General features: G+C 41.6%; 2 protein-coding genes across 2 annotated transcripts; both read right to left on the minus strand.

The window, feature by feature from the left end:
* Positions 1-1,090: 1,090 nt before the first annotated feature.
* si:ch73-22a13.3 (inositol-trisphosphate 3-kinase A) lies at positions 1,091-7,781 on the minus strand. The gene is made up of 8 exons (XM_005913498.3): positions 7,564-7,781; positions 6,496-7,415; positions 5,217-5,301; positions 4,484-4,697; positions 3,708-3,912; positions 3,514-3,615; positions 2,361-2,432; positions 1,091-2,252 (listed from the first exon to the last, which is right to left on the minus strand). Exons 2-8 carry the CDS (start codon positions 7,366-7,368, stop codon positions 2,004-2,006), a joined length of 1,800 nt encoding a protein of 599 aa, XP_005913560.1. The 5' UTR covers positions 7,369-7,415; positions 7,564-7,781; the 3' UTR covers positions 1,091-2,003.
* Positions 7,782-7,904: 123 nt separating this feature from the next.
* On the minus strand, positions 7,905-16,190 carry LOC102290635 (BSCL2 lipid droplet biogenesis associated, seipin). Its single transcript, XM_005913334.3, has 10 exons — positions 15,982-16,190; positions 14,806-15,061; positions 14,651-14,729; positions 14,213-14,356; positions 14,067-14,102; positions 12,046-12,180; positions 11,798-11,895; positions 10,290-10,413; positions 10,120-10,180; positions 7,905-10,022 (listed from the first exon to the last, which is right to left on the minus strand). Exons 2-10 carry the CDS (start codon positions 15,054-15,056, stop codon positions 9,877-9,879), a joined length of 1,074 nt encoding a protein of 357 aa, XP_005913396.1. The 5' UTR covers positions 15,057-15,061; positions 15,982-16,190; the 3' UTR covers positions 7,905-9,876.
* Between the last annotated feature and the right edge of the window lie 2,291 nt (positions 16,191-18,481).

Genomic DNA, 18,481 nt, shown 5'->3' on the forward strand with positions numbered 1-18,481 from the left:
AGTGAGAAACAAAAACATATTGTTATAGCCTAGAGTTCAGATCACCGATGATGTGTTAGACCTCCCAGGGTTAATAATTGTAATTGTTTTACTGCTTACTTTTCAGTTATTATTATTTGCCTTACTTTATATTAAACACTCAGCATTATGTTAACAATACTTCAGATTTGCACAAATCATATCTTTCAGTCTTCTTCTTTCGGCTGCTCCCTTTAGGGATTCCCACTGTGGATATCTGTCTCCATCTCACTCAACCCTTTGCGTCCTCATCTGTCACACCAACCCTCCTCCATTAATATTTTCTTCCTATTTTTTTCCACTATCCCTCCTCTGCACATGTCCAAACCATGTCAGCCCTGCCTCTATAACTTTGTCTCTCTGATGTGCTCATTTCTAATCCTGTCCATCCTTCAGCTCTGCCACCTCTAGCTGCACCTCCTGTATTTTTGTCAGTGCTAGTGTCTTGTAAACCTTCCTTTTCACTCTCACTGTTCTCTTTCTGTCACAAATCACCCCTGATACTCTTCTCCACTCACTCCACGCTGCCTGGACTCTCTCCTCTCTTGTGCCCCATCTGTTGCTTTGGATGGTTGACCCGAGATATTTAAACATCCACCTTCACCACCTCTGTTCCTTGCAGCTTCACTTTTAGATGTGTTTTCACCTCTCCATGCTCTCTTCGGCCTGCCTCCTTCTCTCACTTCAGATCATAATGTGTAAGAGGTCAGGCAGGAGTCCACAGAGACTCCTGCCTGACCTCATCAGTCCACCTGCCCATCACCACATCAAATAAGAAGGGGCTCAGAGCCGATCCTTCCCCACCTTAAACTCATCTGTCACTTCAGCTGAACACTTCACCACTGCCTCATGCAGTGTAATACATATATGCACATTCTGCACATTCACTACTGCACATTCACCCAATGTATATACTATATGTATACAATGTTCATCCTCTACCCCCCCCCCTTTTTTTTTTGCACATGTCGAGGAGCGTGTCAGGTTACATTTCATTGTGTGTTATACTTGTATAACTATGCATGTGACAAATAAAGAACCTTGAACCGTGACATATATGCTTTTTGGCTGCACCAATCCATCTCACTGAAATATTTCACTCAACCTGCTTTTTGCAATGATCGAATGGATTTGACTGCCCTGAGATTTCAGCTGTTAAACTCTCACTGCCATTTAGCATTTTATTTATTTATCTACTTTTTTGCATATCACTTGGATGTCTGCAACTCATTGATCATTTTATATAAGATGATGATAATAGTGACATGGATATATAAAAACCCAACAGAAAGAAGCATTCTTATTTTAATTTTATATATATATATATGTGAGGTTATTTATAGCCTATAAAACTGTGAAAAACATTTCAGCTGCATCATGTGTGAGCAATCTAAATACAAACAATATAATAATACAATACAAACATTGTGGCTGTGTTTTCTTCATTGGTATAGCTTAATCTGTACTTAACCCATGTTTTTTACACATACTGTCTTAAAAAAAAGATAGAGCACGAGGCTGTTCAGTCGATGTGCGCATAATGAGATACCTTAAATGAGCTTATGTTGCAACAAAGGTAAGCTGTTTTAGGTTATGCAGACCAACCACATTAAAACAAACAAGACAGGAGCATTTGTAAACAGATCTCCAGCAGAGTCATTCCCAACCCATGCCTCTTCACTGGGCAAGCCCCTGATCTGTAGATGTTCCTTGGATTGTCCGTCTTTTGCGAATGAGAAAACAAAAAGGTCTTTGTAACATAGTAGTTTTAACTGTCAGAGTATGTACATACCGGATGCACAACCACATATCTATGGATTTTCGGTACACTGAAGTCCCTTTTTCCTCCTCCTTAGCCCCTGAAGACACAATCTCCATTAACAAATCAAGTCTCTTCCAGTGAATGAAACCATTCCGATGTAACACCAGTCGATTTGTCCATCTCATCCACTTACAGTTGTGTAACGACTGTCAAAAATGCACATTCACGGGCTTATTTGCTCCTCCTCACAGCTCTCCTCCTGCTGCCAGGAGGCCACACTGATGGCCTGGGCTAAAGATGCGACGAGAGAGGACAGACCGATGAGGTAGCCGTCCTCCCTGCTACCCTCAGACCACGGGACGTTATGTCGGAGCTCCTGCGAGTCAGGCAGAGGCGTCGTCTTTCCGAAGTCTATCATCCATACACTGGCCTTGCTGTGGTCGTGGACAAAGAGAAGCGAGCTGCCAATCACCTGATCGATTAAAAAACATAAAGGTATTGTAAGAGTGGCTATGATGAATTCATGTGTTTTTTATTTATCGTACAATTGAACAAGATTCATCTCTACATGTAGACTAACCTCATGAGTTCTGAAAAATGGCGAATTCTTTAGTGCGTCACTCAGGGCCAGGAGTCTGGAGTGGTACGCTCTCTGAGAACACACATGGGTGGAAATGTTTAGCAACAGAAAATGGTGAAGCTATGATAACTAAAACAAATGGGATCTATTATGCTTTTCCTTGTTTTCACTGTTACAACAGTGGATGCTCATCTTAGACATGGCCAAAGCTTTCAGATAACCAGGTCAGTGTATGTGCAGCCAATTGGGCTGTAGGCTGCACTCAGTGTCACTATCCCTGGGTCTCTTCACGGTTCTGAGTTTTTAGAGTTTTAGTTTCATTTTGGGTTTAAGTATGCTTTAGGTTTGAGTTGTTTCTCATATTGCTTGAGTAGTTTGTGTGCCTGTTTACGAGATTTTCAAGTTTACTTATTTTGCGTTTTGACTTTTTATTAGAGTCCTAGTTCAGCTGGGTCTCCTCGCTGCCCCAAATACCCCTGTGTGACAATTGTTTCTGTCTTCTTGTCCTCGTGTGTTTTCCAAGTTTTATGTTTGTGTATTTTCAGTTATATTTTGGACTTTGTGGGGGGTTTTTTCCTTTTGTGGTTTATCTGCCAACATCTTTAATTAACGGATCATTTTTAGCTCATTCCTGCCTGCATTTGGGCCCACATTCGACAAGTCACGATGACACTTTTTCACTCTTATTTGTAAAAGAAGGACGATGCCTTTAATATGGTCACAGCTCTGCCAGAAAATGCAGGTCTGCTTTCTCCAACAATTAAGAATGAGAGATGTGAATGAGCAGAAAATCCAAAAGTAATTTTACATTTTCTGATCATTTTGTAAAGTGGTTGGTGTTGGATTATTCTTTCAAAATAGTTTGGTCTGGTAAGTGTCTTTAGGTATACACTGCAAGAACTTTGCACTTCTCTACACTTTTCCCTACGACCATGACAGGTCACAGCAGATGTAAGTCCTCACCAGGTTTAGCTCCACTTAGGGTTTCTTTATCCTCACTTTTTCCACTTGCTTGCTCATTAAGGATTGCATTCATTATCAGTTTTGAAGTTGCCAGTTCTGTTTTCTGTTATCAAACAATTTTTTTTCTTACTATGACATAATTTCAGGTGCGTTTTCTAAAGGAAAAGTTTTACATGTTAGCAGAACTGACCAGAGTGTGCAGCTGGCTTCTGGTGAAGTAAAGCAGTGCCTCAGTGACCTGAGCTAAAGTCTGAATCTTCCTGAAGTCCCGCTGGATGCTACCATCCTCCATCTGACTCACAGAGACAGAAACAGATACTTTATCAGACGGATACTTTTAATAAACATAAACAGTGCAGTTCCTTCCCTGGCCTTCACTCCTACCATAATGCCCTCTATCCTGAAGCCCAGCGTGGACGTAGAACTGATTGAATCCCTCCACTGAAGGTAGCGCCATTTGGTGACTCCCTTCTGTGCATGTTCCTCTGCTGACGGAGCAGAAGGGTCCATTTTCACCATCTTCTGGTACATATCGCTTCGCAGAGGAGCTTTGACACGAGCTTTGACTAATTCATCCTCTTGGTAGGTTCTAGCAAAGAAAATGTAGATTTAGTTTTGACAAAGGGGTCATTCAAACTTTGTAAACAAAAACACCAATATCAGACTGGAAATAATGGTGTGATATACCACAGTGAGTGAAATTCAAGGGGAGGTTTAATTCCTGGCCCTGAGCAGAAAGTGTGGTGTTTAGATGCTGAGGTCTCATAAGGTAAGACTCAATTCATTCCTTGTGGACACAAAGACGTATCTGAACAATTCAAAACAACAGTTCCCGTATCCGTCTGCTGACAGGGATCGCTCTTAATGACCAGAAGCTCAGGACCAGGTACAAACTGGATGTTGACGTTTTAATGTTTTGTCATTTTTTCGGGATTCGATATAAAAATAACCTTCCATGAGCAGATGTTAGTCATCATAGCAAGAACATGCTATAAACAATTTATTCCCAAATACCCTTTCTATACATTAAAACCAGTGTATTCATAAAATCGGAAATCTTGACATTTTCTCTCCTAGAAAACTCACTAAGCCCTTCATGTAGCTGAATGTTAATATTCTGCAATCAAGACTTGATGAGTCACCTGTGAGGGACGCCTTACCTGACTCCCATCTTGCAGTCCATGATGACGGGCCTCTTCAGGCCACTTAGCAGATCCTCCAGGCGGATATAGCAGAGCTCCCCTCTTGTTACCAAGCCATGATACTGTGGGACAAAGGGTCTCAGCGGGTCTCTCATCAGGCAATCCAGGCAGTTTGCTTCCACTTCACTGTATAGTTTCAGCACCTCACCTCCTTTACTGACCTGGAAGTTACCTGATGACATCAGCAAACATCAAGAAGAGATGAAATTATTGTTCCCATACAATCAATAAGGCAATAAGTGAAGGAAGCAGAGTGATGGGTACTGCCTAAGTTCAGCATAGTAAACTTTTTCAAAACTGACACCTCAGTAAAGGTAATACTGAGCTTCACTGTCTCCTGATTTTAACCATCCACTGTTCAATGACTAGCCCACGTCCTAATAATCTTTTGAAACACAAACTAAAACAATGACTAAGTCCATGAAGAGCTGACGTAATGTGCAGTCACATGGATATTTACATATGAGTCAATGTGAGTTAATGCGGGCAAGCAGTGGTGATGACATACAGTACATCCTATAGTGACTTCAGTTCATATTTACAAGTCAAAAATGTCCTCTTGGAAAGCTTTGCAATCATGTAAACATCAATGTGTTAGACAGCATCATAGCTAGCATCATTTGGAAATGTGTTCACTCTGATTTCTGAAAGCCTGCACGTGTCTGTGTGGAAGAAACTGTAACACGCATGCCTTGATGTCCAGCCAGCTGGACCCAGGAGCTCTGCCGGCTCATAGACCAGTGCATCATGGTCAGGAAGGTTTTCCAGGAGCGGCACTGAGGCATAAAAAGAAAAGCATGTTACGTGAGAGGAGCATTCCTGTCTAGTAGTTATCCAACAACTATTATCTCTAAGGCCAGTTCAGGGTGTGGAGAATACCTTCCATTTCTTTGTTAATAGGTAGGTTACCTATGTGTAAAGGACAAAGACAAACACCTGCAGGGAGTTTAGAGTGCCGAATTTACCTACAACAGGAATAGCAGCATGCATGCAAAAAGAAGCAGGGTAAGCCGGTTTGTTAGTGTGAAGGGCTAAACTTGCTTTGTCACAGTAGGAAAAACAGAGATGTCATTAATAAAATTAACAGAAACTGGTTTGTTTAAAGCGGCAAGTACGTGTGTTTTTACGCACGTTTGCTACCGTGAAATGTCAAAACATTCACAGTGAAATCATAGCTATGGACGCACGTTGAACTTTAATTCTCTGTAATTTGGAAATGGTTCATTTGTACATTTCTTTTGACAAAAGCATAAAATGACTACATAAAATTCTTTGATTTCCCACTTCGGGGAGCCATGTAGTCACGTGGCCTTAACAAACTCTGAAAAATGTACTCCAACAAACAGAACATTCCTCAGCAGTTACGATCTACTTTGTATATACACAAAACAGTCTCTAACAGACACAGAGGTAGCCAATGAAAAACCTAAACCCAAAAGCAGCTGAAGCTGAGCCAAGCATGTTCAGTAGTGCACTGTTACAAAATGACAGGCTTGCAGTTTGGAGGAAATGTCTCTATTACATCATATTTAAGCTCTTCCAATCATACACGCTTCCATATTAAACGTTACCATGCTGGTTTAAAATGTTTTGTAGGCCTGCTACAGCCGACTGTCTGCTATTCAGTGTCTGACAATGCAAACACACTGTGTTTAGAGCGTGCTTCCTATCATCCTCCCTCTGTTCGCTCTTTACTCTCATATCTGCAGCAGAAGCAGCAGCCAGGCATGCAAACACCATTCAAATCTGACTTTGTCAAAGTCCTCTTTCAAGCCCATGCAAATCAGTAGGACCACAGGTGCACAGAACAGTTGAGAAACATGGTTTTACTTTACTTCCATGGAAAACCAGAGCAGCCAGACACATGAGCCAATGCTAGTGTATCAGCCAGGACCCCCCTCCCCCCAAAAAATGAGAACATACTTTAAAGCTGCATCTGTGTATAATGTGTTGTTCTCAGATATTCTCACCTTCCTGAATGTCTTCCTCTTTGACCCAGCATCCTCTCCTTCACTGAAGACCTCGTCGCTCTCTGCGGAGGAAAGGTTGAGGGAAGAGGAGGAGGAGGTGGAGGAGTGCAGAAGCTTGGAGAGGATAGGATGTGGGGAGGACCACTGTTGTGTTGTGGACCCCTCTGTCACTCCTGGCAGTTCCTCCTCATCATTCCTTTTTGGGGTCTCCCTGCTGCTCTTTGTATCTCCTTCTACTGCTGAAATAGTCGATCTCCCATCTTCGTCTTCCTCCTCTTCTTTCCTCACTTTCTCAAAGCTGGAGTTTCTACCTCTCCAGTGTTTTCCCTCAGCATTTGCACATCCTTCATCATCATCATCATCATCATCATTAAATTCCTCTTTTTTTTCAGTCTCCTCCACCCTTCTTTTCCCACTCCACCTTCCTCTCTCGCAGCTGTCTGCGTCGACCTCAAAGCTTCCCCCCGACCTCTCCTTCCTCCTAAGTTTCCATTTTGCCTTTAGCCAGTCCCTTGGAGGTCTTGTAGTCAGCTCTTCGTTTCGTTCTGTGCTTTGAAGTTCTTCTGTTTTGTCTTCCTTCACATTTGTGGCATTTGACTGGCAAGCCATGTCTGAATTGTGCTGATCATCCGAGTCCTCGTCCTCTCCCAGTCCACCTATGCACTGACTATAAGGGGGGAAGCTTTTTGTTGACTGGAGACTGGGTCTGGATCTTAATCTGACCACCCTGCAGCTGCTCGACGGTCTTTCACTGATCAACAGATGTTGATGCGTTTTATCCGATAAGGTGGAAAAGCAGTCATTCTCTACAATTTGCTGATTCTCTATCTCCATCTTTATCCCCTCTGTGTGGTTGTCATCTGTAGTGTCCATCTTTGTGTCGGATATGAGCCCAACATGTGCTTGTACAACAGCAAAATCTTTACAACAGATGCACAGTTTTGAACACGTTTGAGGAAATGCATTCAAAGAGTCTAAAAATCACTAGAACGACAACATTTTTTAAAAATGACAGAAATTGAAAAAAAAGAAGAAGCAGCATTAAATGCTCACGTGTATCTAACTTACCTAACCCGTGTCCTCCACCTGCAAGTTCTCAGTTACACAAAGCTGTGTGCCTGTCAGTGAGCCACATCCCGTTCTCATTCTCTCTGCTGGTGCCAAATTTTGCATGCAGTGACGCTGTTAAGTTTCCAGAGCTTTATTCAGGGACAGCTGCTGGAATTTGGCCAAGAGTGCCACTGGCAAGAGGACATCCAGGAATACGGTGTCCTCCCTCCAATAATGAATGTGTTTTACAGTGTTTTATTTAAATAGTTACACAGCATTCGAGTGAATAAATGCAAAAAAAAAAAGTGTTATTTGTGTAATAAGAAAAAGATGCAAATTTTTCTTTGTTGTTTTTCAGAATTTCTTTTCACCATAGAACAAATGAAACAGCTCCACAGTCCAACATTTCACAGCTTAATGAAAACAGAAATTCTAGACAGTTATTATGTAGAATAGATTTCATGTATATTGTTATAAGTACATATTACTTTGAAATAAACCCATTAACTACTTTGTTAGGAAAGCCTCAACTGCTCATTTTCACAATTATCTAATCAGCCAATCACATAGCAACAACTCAGTGCATTTATGCATGGTAAGGGATGGTCAACACAACCTGCTGAAGCTCACACACTGGATTTCTTGCTTAAAATGCCACACCCTATAGAGCATTGTTGCTGACCATATTGACCCATTTGTGACCATAGTATACCCATCTTCTGATCATTGCTTCCAGCAGGATAGCGCGCCGTATCACAAAGATCACATAATCTTAAAATAGTTTCTTGGACATAACAATGAATTCACTGTACTCAAATGGCCTCCACAGTGACTAAACCTCAATCCAATTAAGTATATTTGGGATGTGCTGGAATGGGAGATTTACAACTGTGTGATGCTAGCATGTCAATAAAGCACAAAATCTCAGAAGGATGTGTACGATATCTCGTTGGATTAAGGCAGCTCTGAAAAGAGATCCAATCTGGAACTAGCAAAGTGTAACCAATAAACTTTCCAATAAGTGCGTGTTGATGGATGTAATTGTCCCAAGCTAAGGAGACATGGTGTGGCTTTTTTTTTTTTTTGCAACTATTGCTTAAAAAACTTGCAGTGGGGTAACCGTTTGGCTCACTGTGTTGAGCAGACAACCAATATTCTGAAAGGCTACTGCAGGAGCTGGGGTTTGAGTCTGTCTTGGGCCATTTCTGGCCCCCAGCTTCGTGCTGCTGATGTTTCTGCTGTTTTATGTGTGGATTTAGAGAAGTTATCCGTTGAGTTGATCTGTGAAGTTTTTGTTTGTAAAATTTGAGCTCTGCTTTAAACGTATTTGTCTTCATACTCAGTTGTCCGCTGGAGTTTCCCCACATTGTTTCGATTCTGGTTAGAGCCAGTTCAGGCTGTTATGTGAAAGGAGTAGCAAACACCAGTGTATAAAAGCATCACTGATTTCGATTTTCGCATTAAATCGTCCTCATTTCTTAGAACAAGAATGCTCAGTTTGAAAAAAAGGTCGTTTTTTTAATGGTAATGCTTCATGCAGTCAACCAGCTAAATGAATTACTTGTATTTAAAACCCCTCCCAAAACCAAAAGCAGCTTTCAGCTGATGTATTTGGAAAAGATTTTATCTAAGTGTAAATTAACATAGAAATCTTGGATTAATATGCCACTGAAACACAGAAGTGTGTTTCAGTGGCATGGGAAGTTACCTACACATGATTAGTGTTAACCAGCTGTGTAGGTAACTTCTTTTTCTTCTTTCAGCCACGTTCAGTTTCTACCTTTGGAGGTTGCCTCAGGGCGTCATCTGCCTCCACCTCAAACTATCCCTCTGCATGCACCCATTCACTACATCCATAAACCTCCTCCTAGATCTTTCTCTTTTCTTCCTGCTTGGCACCTCCATCTTTGTCCAGTATATCCACTATTCCTCCTCTGCACATCTCCAAACCATCCCGACCCCTCTTACTTTGTCTCCAGACTTTGTCTGTATGATTAGTGTTAACCAGCAACTACAACATTTATGATCATTGTAATTATGTGTTATTTTATATCAGAGCAAATGTCTTTTTGTTTTGACTATAAAGACATTTGCAAGTGACTTATTTGTGGTGCCTATAAATACTCAAACAAATAAAACCATACATATTTTTTTCAGTCTAACATATTCCCAAGAAATGTTTTTCTCATAATGACAGGGTTTCTTTGCGGCTTTTATGTAAAATTGATTTTCTTCATCATTTTCAACCAGATATTGGCCTTAAATATTCATCTTTACATCACATTATCATGGTTGTTCTCTGCACATTTTCCTCCTCCTCTATCAGTTGCCTCAGGCTGCTTCTGTTTCGTTTATTTCTCCCTGACCAATTGTATCTCTGTTTTGCTGCTCTGTGCCATTTCCAACGTGAAAATGTGGCTCCTCCTGTCTCACGTCTGTGGGGTTTTGATGGAAGGGACCCAGCATTTCTGCAGTGCCTGTCAAAGAATTTGTTCCAGCAGTCAAACACAGTAAATCACACTCTTGAACTGATCCAGTTAGTTTAAACATGCATGAACATAAATAATAATGTACCTGCAGGGACAGCTCTTTCCTCCCCTTGCTGGTTGTTCTCCTCTGTCCAATTCATTCTGAACTGTAGGCAACAAGGAACTCAGTGACAGGTAAGCATGACCAGGAAGGAAAAATCTGATAATTCAAGTTTAGAGCCCTGTCTGTTTGCAGTCATGGGTCTCTCTTCTCACCCGCTGTGGTTTCACTTGAAACAGCAGCCTCATGTAGCTGAAGATGAAGATGAAACTGAGGAAGATGAAGTTGCTGGAGACGCCCACAATGGCTGATATGACGGGGAAGTAGTACAGCAAGTATCTGGTGAGGCAACGGGTAAATATTATATAAATCTCAGGAAAAAGTGTCCTGAATGTGTAGTGCAGACTAAACAAAGACCAAAACACAAAAAGCAACAGAAAAACGTCTCTTTACAGAAGCATAAACTGGGAATAAATACTCGGGAAATGTAGCACAGGACCTGGGATATGTTAGGGGGAAGTGAACTGAGGCTCTGACAAGGACAATGAGGAAGACAGCAACTACATAGGAAGCAACAACTCAAAGCAACAAACAAGGAACACAAACTCCCAAAATAAGATAACTACATGGGGAAAATGCAGACACATAAATATGAGGGACAACGAAGAGTGAAATGATGAAGCTACTTAGAAACTAGGAGCAAAACTAAATACAAGAATACATGAAGTGAATATAAACATCAAACAAACCGGGGATCACAAAGAAGAAATAAATCAATACAACTTCAAAACTTCAAAGGTCCAAGAAACTCTGGGTAACCTGAGCCAGAACCATGACAAAAAGTACTCAAACTGTCTGCCAGAGACACCCCTCAAAGACTTAGCAGTAATGCATCTCAAAGTCTGCATGTCTCTGAGTGTGGTCACTGAGACTGGGCCAAAGTCTACACAGCGTCGGGACCTGGGGTCATTGAGTTTGGCAGCTGATTAACAAAGATGAGGATCACTGCTACCTGAATTCAAGTTTTTCAGAGCCACTTCTGAGAAACGTGTGTCCCTTTCACGTCCACATCATATTTCTATTCTATTTATTGTGGCGTTATTGAGCTGAATGTAAGTTCTGCTTCATTCCTCATAAACCACGAGTGAAAGCAGAGCCACTGGTGCCTTGGCTTATCATTGTTATATCTCTGTCAAGTAACCAACCCATGATTTTGAGGAAAATCTCACAAAATGCCATATTCTGACAGTTGGTCACAGAAAAAAAATAAAAAATTTATATTCCATAAATAATCAAACGTGTATTTAATGAGCCATTCAAAATTTTGCCTTCATACTACAAACATTTTCCTGGAAGAAGCCCTCGAGGTACATATGAATGGATCGAAAACTTCTTTTGGGTAAACTTTTGAGCGTCTTTATTCCCACGCAGTATTTCTGGTCGAAACCAGTCGCACCACATGAAAGCTCTCCTTTTTGCCTACATTTAAGTTCCAGGGTAATCTGGTATGATTCCTTCTGGTCGAAGCAATTTTCTAAAATAGTGACATTTTATCATTTGTGCTCCATATGATAGTTTGGATACATCACAGTCATCAAATAGCTTTAGACTGTGAAGAGAACCCTGCAATCTGAGTACACAGAGGGGCCTGGAGGAGGTTTAAACGTTACAACACGTTCTTCTTTTTTCAAGCAAATGTGTGCATTATGTGGGTAATTCTCACCTAATGCCAGAGAAATGAGCATGAATGTAGAGGTCAGATGAATATATCTGCACCTTGCTGGACATGATCTCGATGACAGCCGTGACTGAGGGAGCATACTGAACAGAGAGGGAAAATAAACTTGTTAATTAGGTGTCAGTTAAATATTGACCTGCTGTTTCCGTATTAACATGTGTTCCCCTGTATCCCTGTCCTGCTTATTGCTCCCTACTCCCTTTTTATCTAACATCTATATATGCAGGACTCACTGGGTTGTCTGTGAAGTCTGAGAAGAGCTCCACCTCCAGCACTTGTTTCTGCTCGGCTGCTCCAGTCAAAAAGGCCGGGAGGAACAGCAGCGTTCCCAGCGTCCTCAGCAGGTCTGAGCGGTATCGCAGTATGCTCTGACCACAACAGCACAGCACAATATCTTTCACTTACAGTGCACATATTATTATCCAGACTCTGGGATGAATTCATTTTGCTCTTTTGTTAACAATTGTGCAAGTCGGTGCAAAAGGTCTTTAGTGATGAAATTTAAAGAAAGGATTACAGATGCGGGCTCAGACGCTCATGAGTTTATACTACACCCATGAACCAATAGGCTGTTCATGGTGGTTGTGGATTAACTTACCAGGGTTTTTGTAAATTAGACACATGCATCTAAAAAGTATGGAGATGTGTAAACAATTAAAACAAAACTCATATAATTTATTTCTGTTAAATTTTTAAAAAAAAATGCTTTAGAGTTTGAGTATCGGTGCTGAATCAAACAGTCCATGTCACATATTCATCTTGTATTTCTAAGCTGTCATGTCACATCTTTGTCCTGTCATCTCATTAACCTTAACAGTGGGACAGCATAGTGCTGTTACGGCTGCCACAAAAGTGATAAATGACATACTTGTTGCTCTGGATAAAAAACTGCACTGCGCTTCTCTCTTTATCGACCTGTCAAAAGCTTTCGACACTGTGGATCACGCCATTTTGAAGCATAGGCTTCTTTCTTTGGGGCTGTCTAGACATGCTGTCTCCTGGTTCACTAACTATTTGAGTGACAGGACTCAATGCATTAAATGTGAAAATCTGTGCTCAGAACTTTTGAATATTCACACTGGGGTGCCACAGGGTTCAATTTTAGGACCTCTGTTGTTCATCATGTATATAAATGATTTGGGACAAAATGTGTCAAATGCTAGTATGCATTTTTATGCTGATGACACAGTTATTAATTCCTTTGGCTCAAACCTTGAAAAGGCAATAGAATCTTTGCAGAAAGCTTTTGATGTGGTTCAGCACACACTTCTGGAGCTGAAATTGGTTCTTAATGCTGAAAAGACAAAGCTAATGTTGTTTTCAAACATGAAGAGATTTCCTCAAACTGTCCCTTTGGTGTCCACTCTTGAGGGAAACCTCATAGAAGTGGTGCATACGTATAAATATCTTGGCTTTTTAATTGATGATTCTCTGACCTTTAAATCTCACATAGACAATCTTGTGAAAAAACTCAAACTAAAATTAGGATTTTTCTTTCGAAACAAATTTTGCTTTTCTTTTGAGACAAAAAAGCGTCTTGTAAATGCCACATTTTTATCTGTTTTAGATTATGGTGATCTGCTGTACATGAATGCTTCCGCCCAGTGTCTTCATAAGATTGACTCAGTATATCATGCCTCTTTACGGTTTATTACAAACTGTAGGGCTTTGACCCATTGTTGTGATCTGTATGCTCGAGTGGGATGGCCTTCGTTGTCCTCCAGGAGGTTTGATCACTGGTGCATCTTTATTTACAAGGCCCTGCTTGGACAAATGCCCACCTATATTTGCGATCTGCTCACATGGAGGAGTACTGTTTCTTATAGCCTGCGTTCAAGCGATCTTCTTCTGCTCAATGTTCCATTTGCCAGAACTGAACTGGGAAAGAGGGCTTTTTCTTATGCTGCCCCTTTTACATGGAACATGATGCAAAAAGACTGGAAGATAGCAGATCTTATTTCATTAAATGCTTTTAAGTCCAAATTGAGAGAGCCAGAGAAAAATGTTTTTTAAAATGTAATTGTTACTTATAATCATGTATGTAACTTTGTAATTTTAACATGTTGTCGCCTCTTGGCCAGGACTCCCTTGGAAAAGAGGTTTTTAATCTCAATGGGACTTTTCCTGGTAAAATAAAGGTTAAGAAGAAGTGGGATGACCTGACACAGTGGAAGACCTGCCATAAGCAGCTCTAATCTGGCTCTGAGCAGGCTGTGTGATTAAAAGGGTTAGCATGCATCAGCACTGTACTCACAAAGCGAGAGCTGGAGGCAGACAGCTGATGTTTTCCCTGGGAAACACACAGCAGTGCAGCAGTGAATCACTGAAGTAGCTGTTAAAAGTACACTATTTGATTGCATGTAGACGCACTGGTGCTGAGTGAGTATGAGTGCAGCTTACAGAGCGAGCAGAGGAGGCCACTTGCTCTCCATCCTGAGAGAAACAGGTTGTTTTAATCATAAACATCCCCAGCTCCCGATTGGTTGGGGAATCCGGCATCTCCAGCTGCAAAGACATCCGATAGGGCTGGCCGAATGTCAGCGCCTCGATATATATTACAAAAAACATATGAGTATTCTTGGAATGCATATAAATATATACATATATATAATATGAATGAATGTCTATAGGGGAACAATTATGCTTATTTCCAGCCATATATTTGTATTTTTAGAGTCTACTAGTGAGGCTTTGCATGATTCACTGTTTAAAATTAATTCACTGTCTGAAACAAGCCCTTTTTTGTTCCTCCGCACTCCGCTCCCCGTTAAGGACCACTTTCTTCCTCTAAAGAAAAGCCTAATAAGTCCCCTGCATGGAGTAAACTGATGAACTCACATGTTTTTTATTTCTGATCAGAGAGATGTTGGCCATAGGGTAAGAGCACAAAAACGAAGCTGGAGATTCACAGTCTGTCCTGGAGATTAAAACATGAATAAATGAGAAAGAATGGACCACAGAAACAGAAGCTGGATGGGACTTGACATACACACCTGTAGTAGTAGTTCACAGGTGCAGAAAAAGTCGCCTGGGGCATGTAAGAGTAGTAGAAAGTCCCGTACAGAAATGCAGAGATCCACAGGAGGAGGAAGACAAATGAGAACACAATTGAGAGCTGTACGAGTCTCTGCCGGGCCCGTGACATCGCAATGAATACAGCGTACTGGAGCTTCACCAGCGCCCAACCAATAAGGACTGATGGTTCTGCATCATCTTGTGAGTGCAAGTTGCTTTGTCGCTCCATTAAATCTAAAAAACAAACAAGCAGTGAAGGTTAATAAAACACATCGATAAAGGTTATTTTATGGAAATAAGGACTCATATGGACTCAGCTAAAGCAGGTTAAGATCCACATTTGTGAGTCTGAAAATGTTTCAGTGTTATCTAAGACGTCATCTGCTTCACATTTTCCTGAAATAAAGACACACTGAGCATTTCATTCACTCCCAGACCCTCAGTGTGGCTGATGATGTTATGATGTTTCGGCACAAGCCTTCACATTCATGTTACCGAGATCTGCAAAACCGCTGAGTCCAATCACAGTCACATGCAGAGTTCTTTCACATCAGATGACTTCAAACTGTGTCAGCAGTCAACTGCCAGACTGATAATATTCAGCGGTGAATCAAAGTCTGATGGTACTTTTCTGTGTTCATAATGTCATCAGTTTTGATAAGATCTCCAAAACCACTGACTGAAATGCAGCCCAAACCATGATAGAGCCTCCACTGTGATTTACAGATGGCTGTACACACAGTTCTTGTGTAATTTGGCATTCCTCAGCATGTTCCCAATATTTCCCTTCCTTAAGAATGGCTTTTTCTCTCAGATCCACTGTAGTTTTATTTTTTAGGAATGACATTTCTTCTTTTGTCCTCCACTTGTCCAGTTTCCTCAAATTTTTAAGGAGACACTGCACACCAGCTCTTTGAAAATCCCTTTGTTGTTGCAAAAAAAAAATGTCTATGGAACTGTTATTTTTGACATTTTTATAGATGATAAATATAAATGAGGGGTAGCTCAAGAATTTTACACAACACTGTAAATCATAAAAGAAGAAGGGAGTTGAGACTTTCTCTTCACGTGAATCCTGATAAAGCATTCAAGAAAAAAGTAGGATCCCATACAACATGCCTGCAACAGTTATCTGTCCTGCTATAAAAACTCACCTCTTGCTTGCGCTGGCTAATTATGAGCAGTTAGGAAACGTCTTCTTCTTCCCCTGAAGTCCCCTCAGTGGAGGCTTGACACAGATTTTATGCAATATGAGCAAAACTCCCCCAGGAAACTTCTCCTTAGTGGCTCTCGGACTCACATTGGACAGGATTTAGTCCATCCCACACTAAGACAGATGCTGCTGCCAACTGTAGCAGAGTTCTCAGAACTGAGCAAGACTGAAGTAACACTGCAACACACGTCATCAAAATACTCCGAATGTACGAGACATTTCAAAGTGTACTATGACATGTGAGATTATTTAGTGATGGTGCTTGAAATAATGCCTACAAACTCACATATTCAGTGTTTGAATCCATAGCGTAACAAATGCTAACTCATGATCTAATGCTGCATGAGGTCTAATATTCTGAACTGTGTATTGGTTTTATGTCCAGCAGAAACTGATAATCATATCAAACTGTTTGCTGAACTGATCATTTATTGTTGATCTATTTTGTTTTATCTCGTGGTCCATTGTCCCCAGGGGTTTTTTGTTTCAGTTTTGTGTTCTGCTTCATGTCTTTTTTAATAGCATTATTACTGGCAGTGATAATAGTCTCCCCAGTGTTTCTGTCTGTATCACCCTCAGTCTATTTTCTGTTTTAATCCTTTGTTCCCCCTTTTGTTCCTGTGCCTCTGATATCCAGTTACGTGTTAGTATTCATGTTTCCAACAGCCTCCTTATCAGTTTGTATTAGTTTTATTTGTATTTGTATTAGTTTTATTTCACATCTTGTTCCTCTCCTGTTAGGAACGTTCAGAGAGCTACACTCCTGTCTTCCAACTTATCTGTTAGTTCATTTCAACACTGTTTTGTGTTGTCTTGTTTTTGTCTGTTATTTTAATATATATATATGAACGACATGGTTCATGCCTACTGGCTAAAGAAGCTGACTGCACTCCACGAGTGTCTGGCAGCACAAATGAGTCAGCTGCTAGTTAACGAGGGACACCCGGAATGGCTAACCAAAGGTCGGACGGTCCTGATCCCCAAGGACCCCAAGAAGGGACCGGTCCCCTCCAACTACCGACCAATAACCTGCCTCAGTACTACATGGAAGCTCCTGTCAGGCATCATATCGGCTAAGATGAACAGGCACATGGGTCAATACATGAGCGGGACACAGAAAGGGATTGGCAAGAATGCCAGAGGCGCAAAACACCAGCTACTGGTAGACAGAACAGTCAGCTGAGACTGCAAGACCAGACTGACCATGGATGGAGGGTTTCACCCCAAGTCCAGCACCCTGAGGCTGTACACTAAGCAGAAGGAAGGGGGCCGGGGACTGGTGAGTGTCAGCACCACAGTCCAGGATGAGACAACGAACATCCAAGAATACATTGGGAAGATGGCCCCAACTGACCGAGTGCTCAGTGAATACCTCAGGCAGCAGAAACCCAAGAAAGAGGAGGGAGACAAGGAACCATCATGGAAGGACAGGCCCCTGCACGGTATGTACCACCGGCAGATAGAGGAGGTGGCTGATCCAGAAATCCTACCAGTGGCTGGACAAAGCTGGACTGAAAGACAGCACAGAGGCACTAATCATGGCAGCACAAGAACAAGCTCTGAGCACAAGATCCATAGAGGCTGGGGTCTATCACACCAGGCAAGACCCCAGGTGCAGGCTGTGTAAAGATGCCCCAGAGACAATCCAGCACATAACAGCAGGGTGCAAGATGCTAGCAGGCAAGGCATACATGGAACGCCATAACCAAGTGGCCGGCATAGTGTACAGGAACATCTGTGCCGAGTATAACCTGGAAGTCCCGAGGTCAAAATGGGAGATGCCCCCAAGGGTGGTGGAGAATGACTGAGCTAAGATCCTGTGGGACTTCCAGATACAGATGGACAAAATGGTGGTGGCTAACCAACCGGACATAGTGGTGGTAGACAAACAGAAGAAGACGGCCGTAGTGATCGATGTAGCGGTTCCGAATGACAGCAATATCAGGAAGAAGGAACACGAGAAGCTGGAGAAATACCAAGGGCTCAGAGAAGAGCTCGAGAGGATGTGGAGGGTGAAGGTAACGGTGGTCCCCATGGTAATCGGAGCACTAGGTGCGGTGACTCCCAAGCTAGGCGAGTGGCTCCAGCAGATCCCGGGAATAACATCGGAGATCTCTGTCCAGAAGAGCGCAGTCCTGGGAACAGCTAAGATACTGCGCAGGACCCTCAAGCTCCCAGGCCTCTGGTAGAGGACCCGAGCTTGAAGGATAAACCGCCCGCAGGGGCGTGCTGGGTGTTTTTTTTTAAATATATATATATATATAATCATTAAATGAAACACTGAGATCTCTTACTTAAGTAAGAGTAAGTACTTGTTATGTGCTACTTATGTGCTACTCAAAATGCATTTATTTATGTTAATAATTATGTAATAATTACTTTATTATGTTATATATGATATTATGTAGACATATAATATATGTATATATACGTACATAATA

The sequence above is a fragment of the Haplochromis burtoni genome, unplaced genomic scaffold (assembly GCF_018398535.1).
Source record: "Haplochromis burtoni strain Fernald_Lab_line unplaced genomic scaffold, NCSU_Asbu1 Contig_4, whole genome shotgun sequence".
NCBI classification, from domain to species: Eukaryota; Metazoa; Chordata; class Actinopteri; order Cichliformes; family Cichlidae; genus Haplochromis; species Haplochromis burtoni.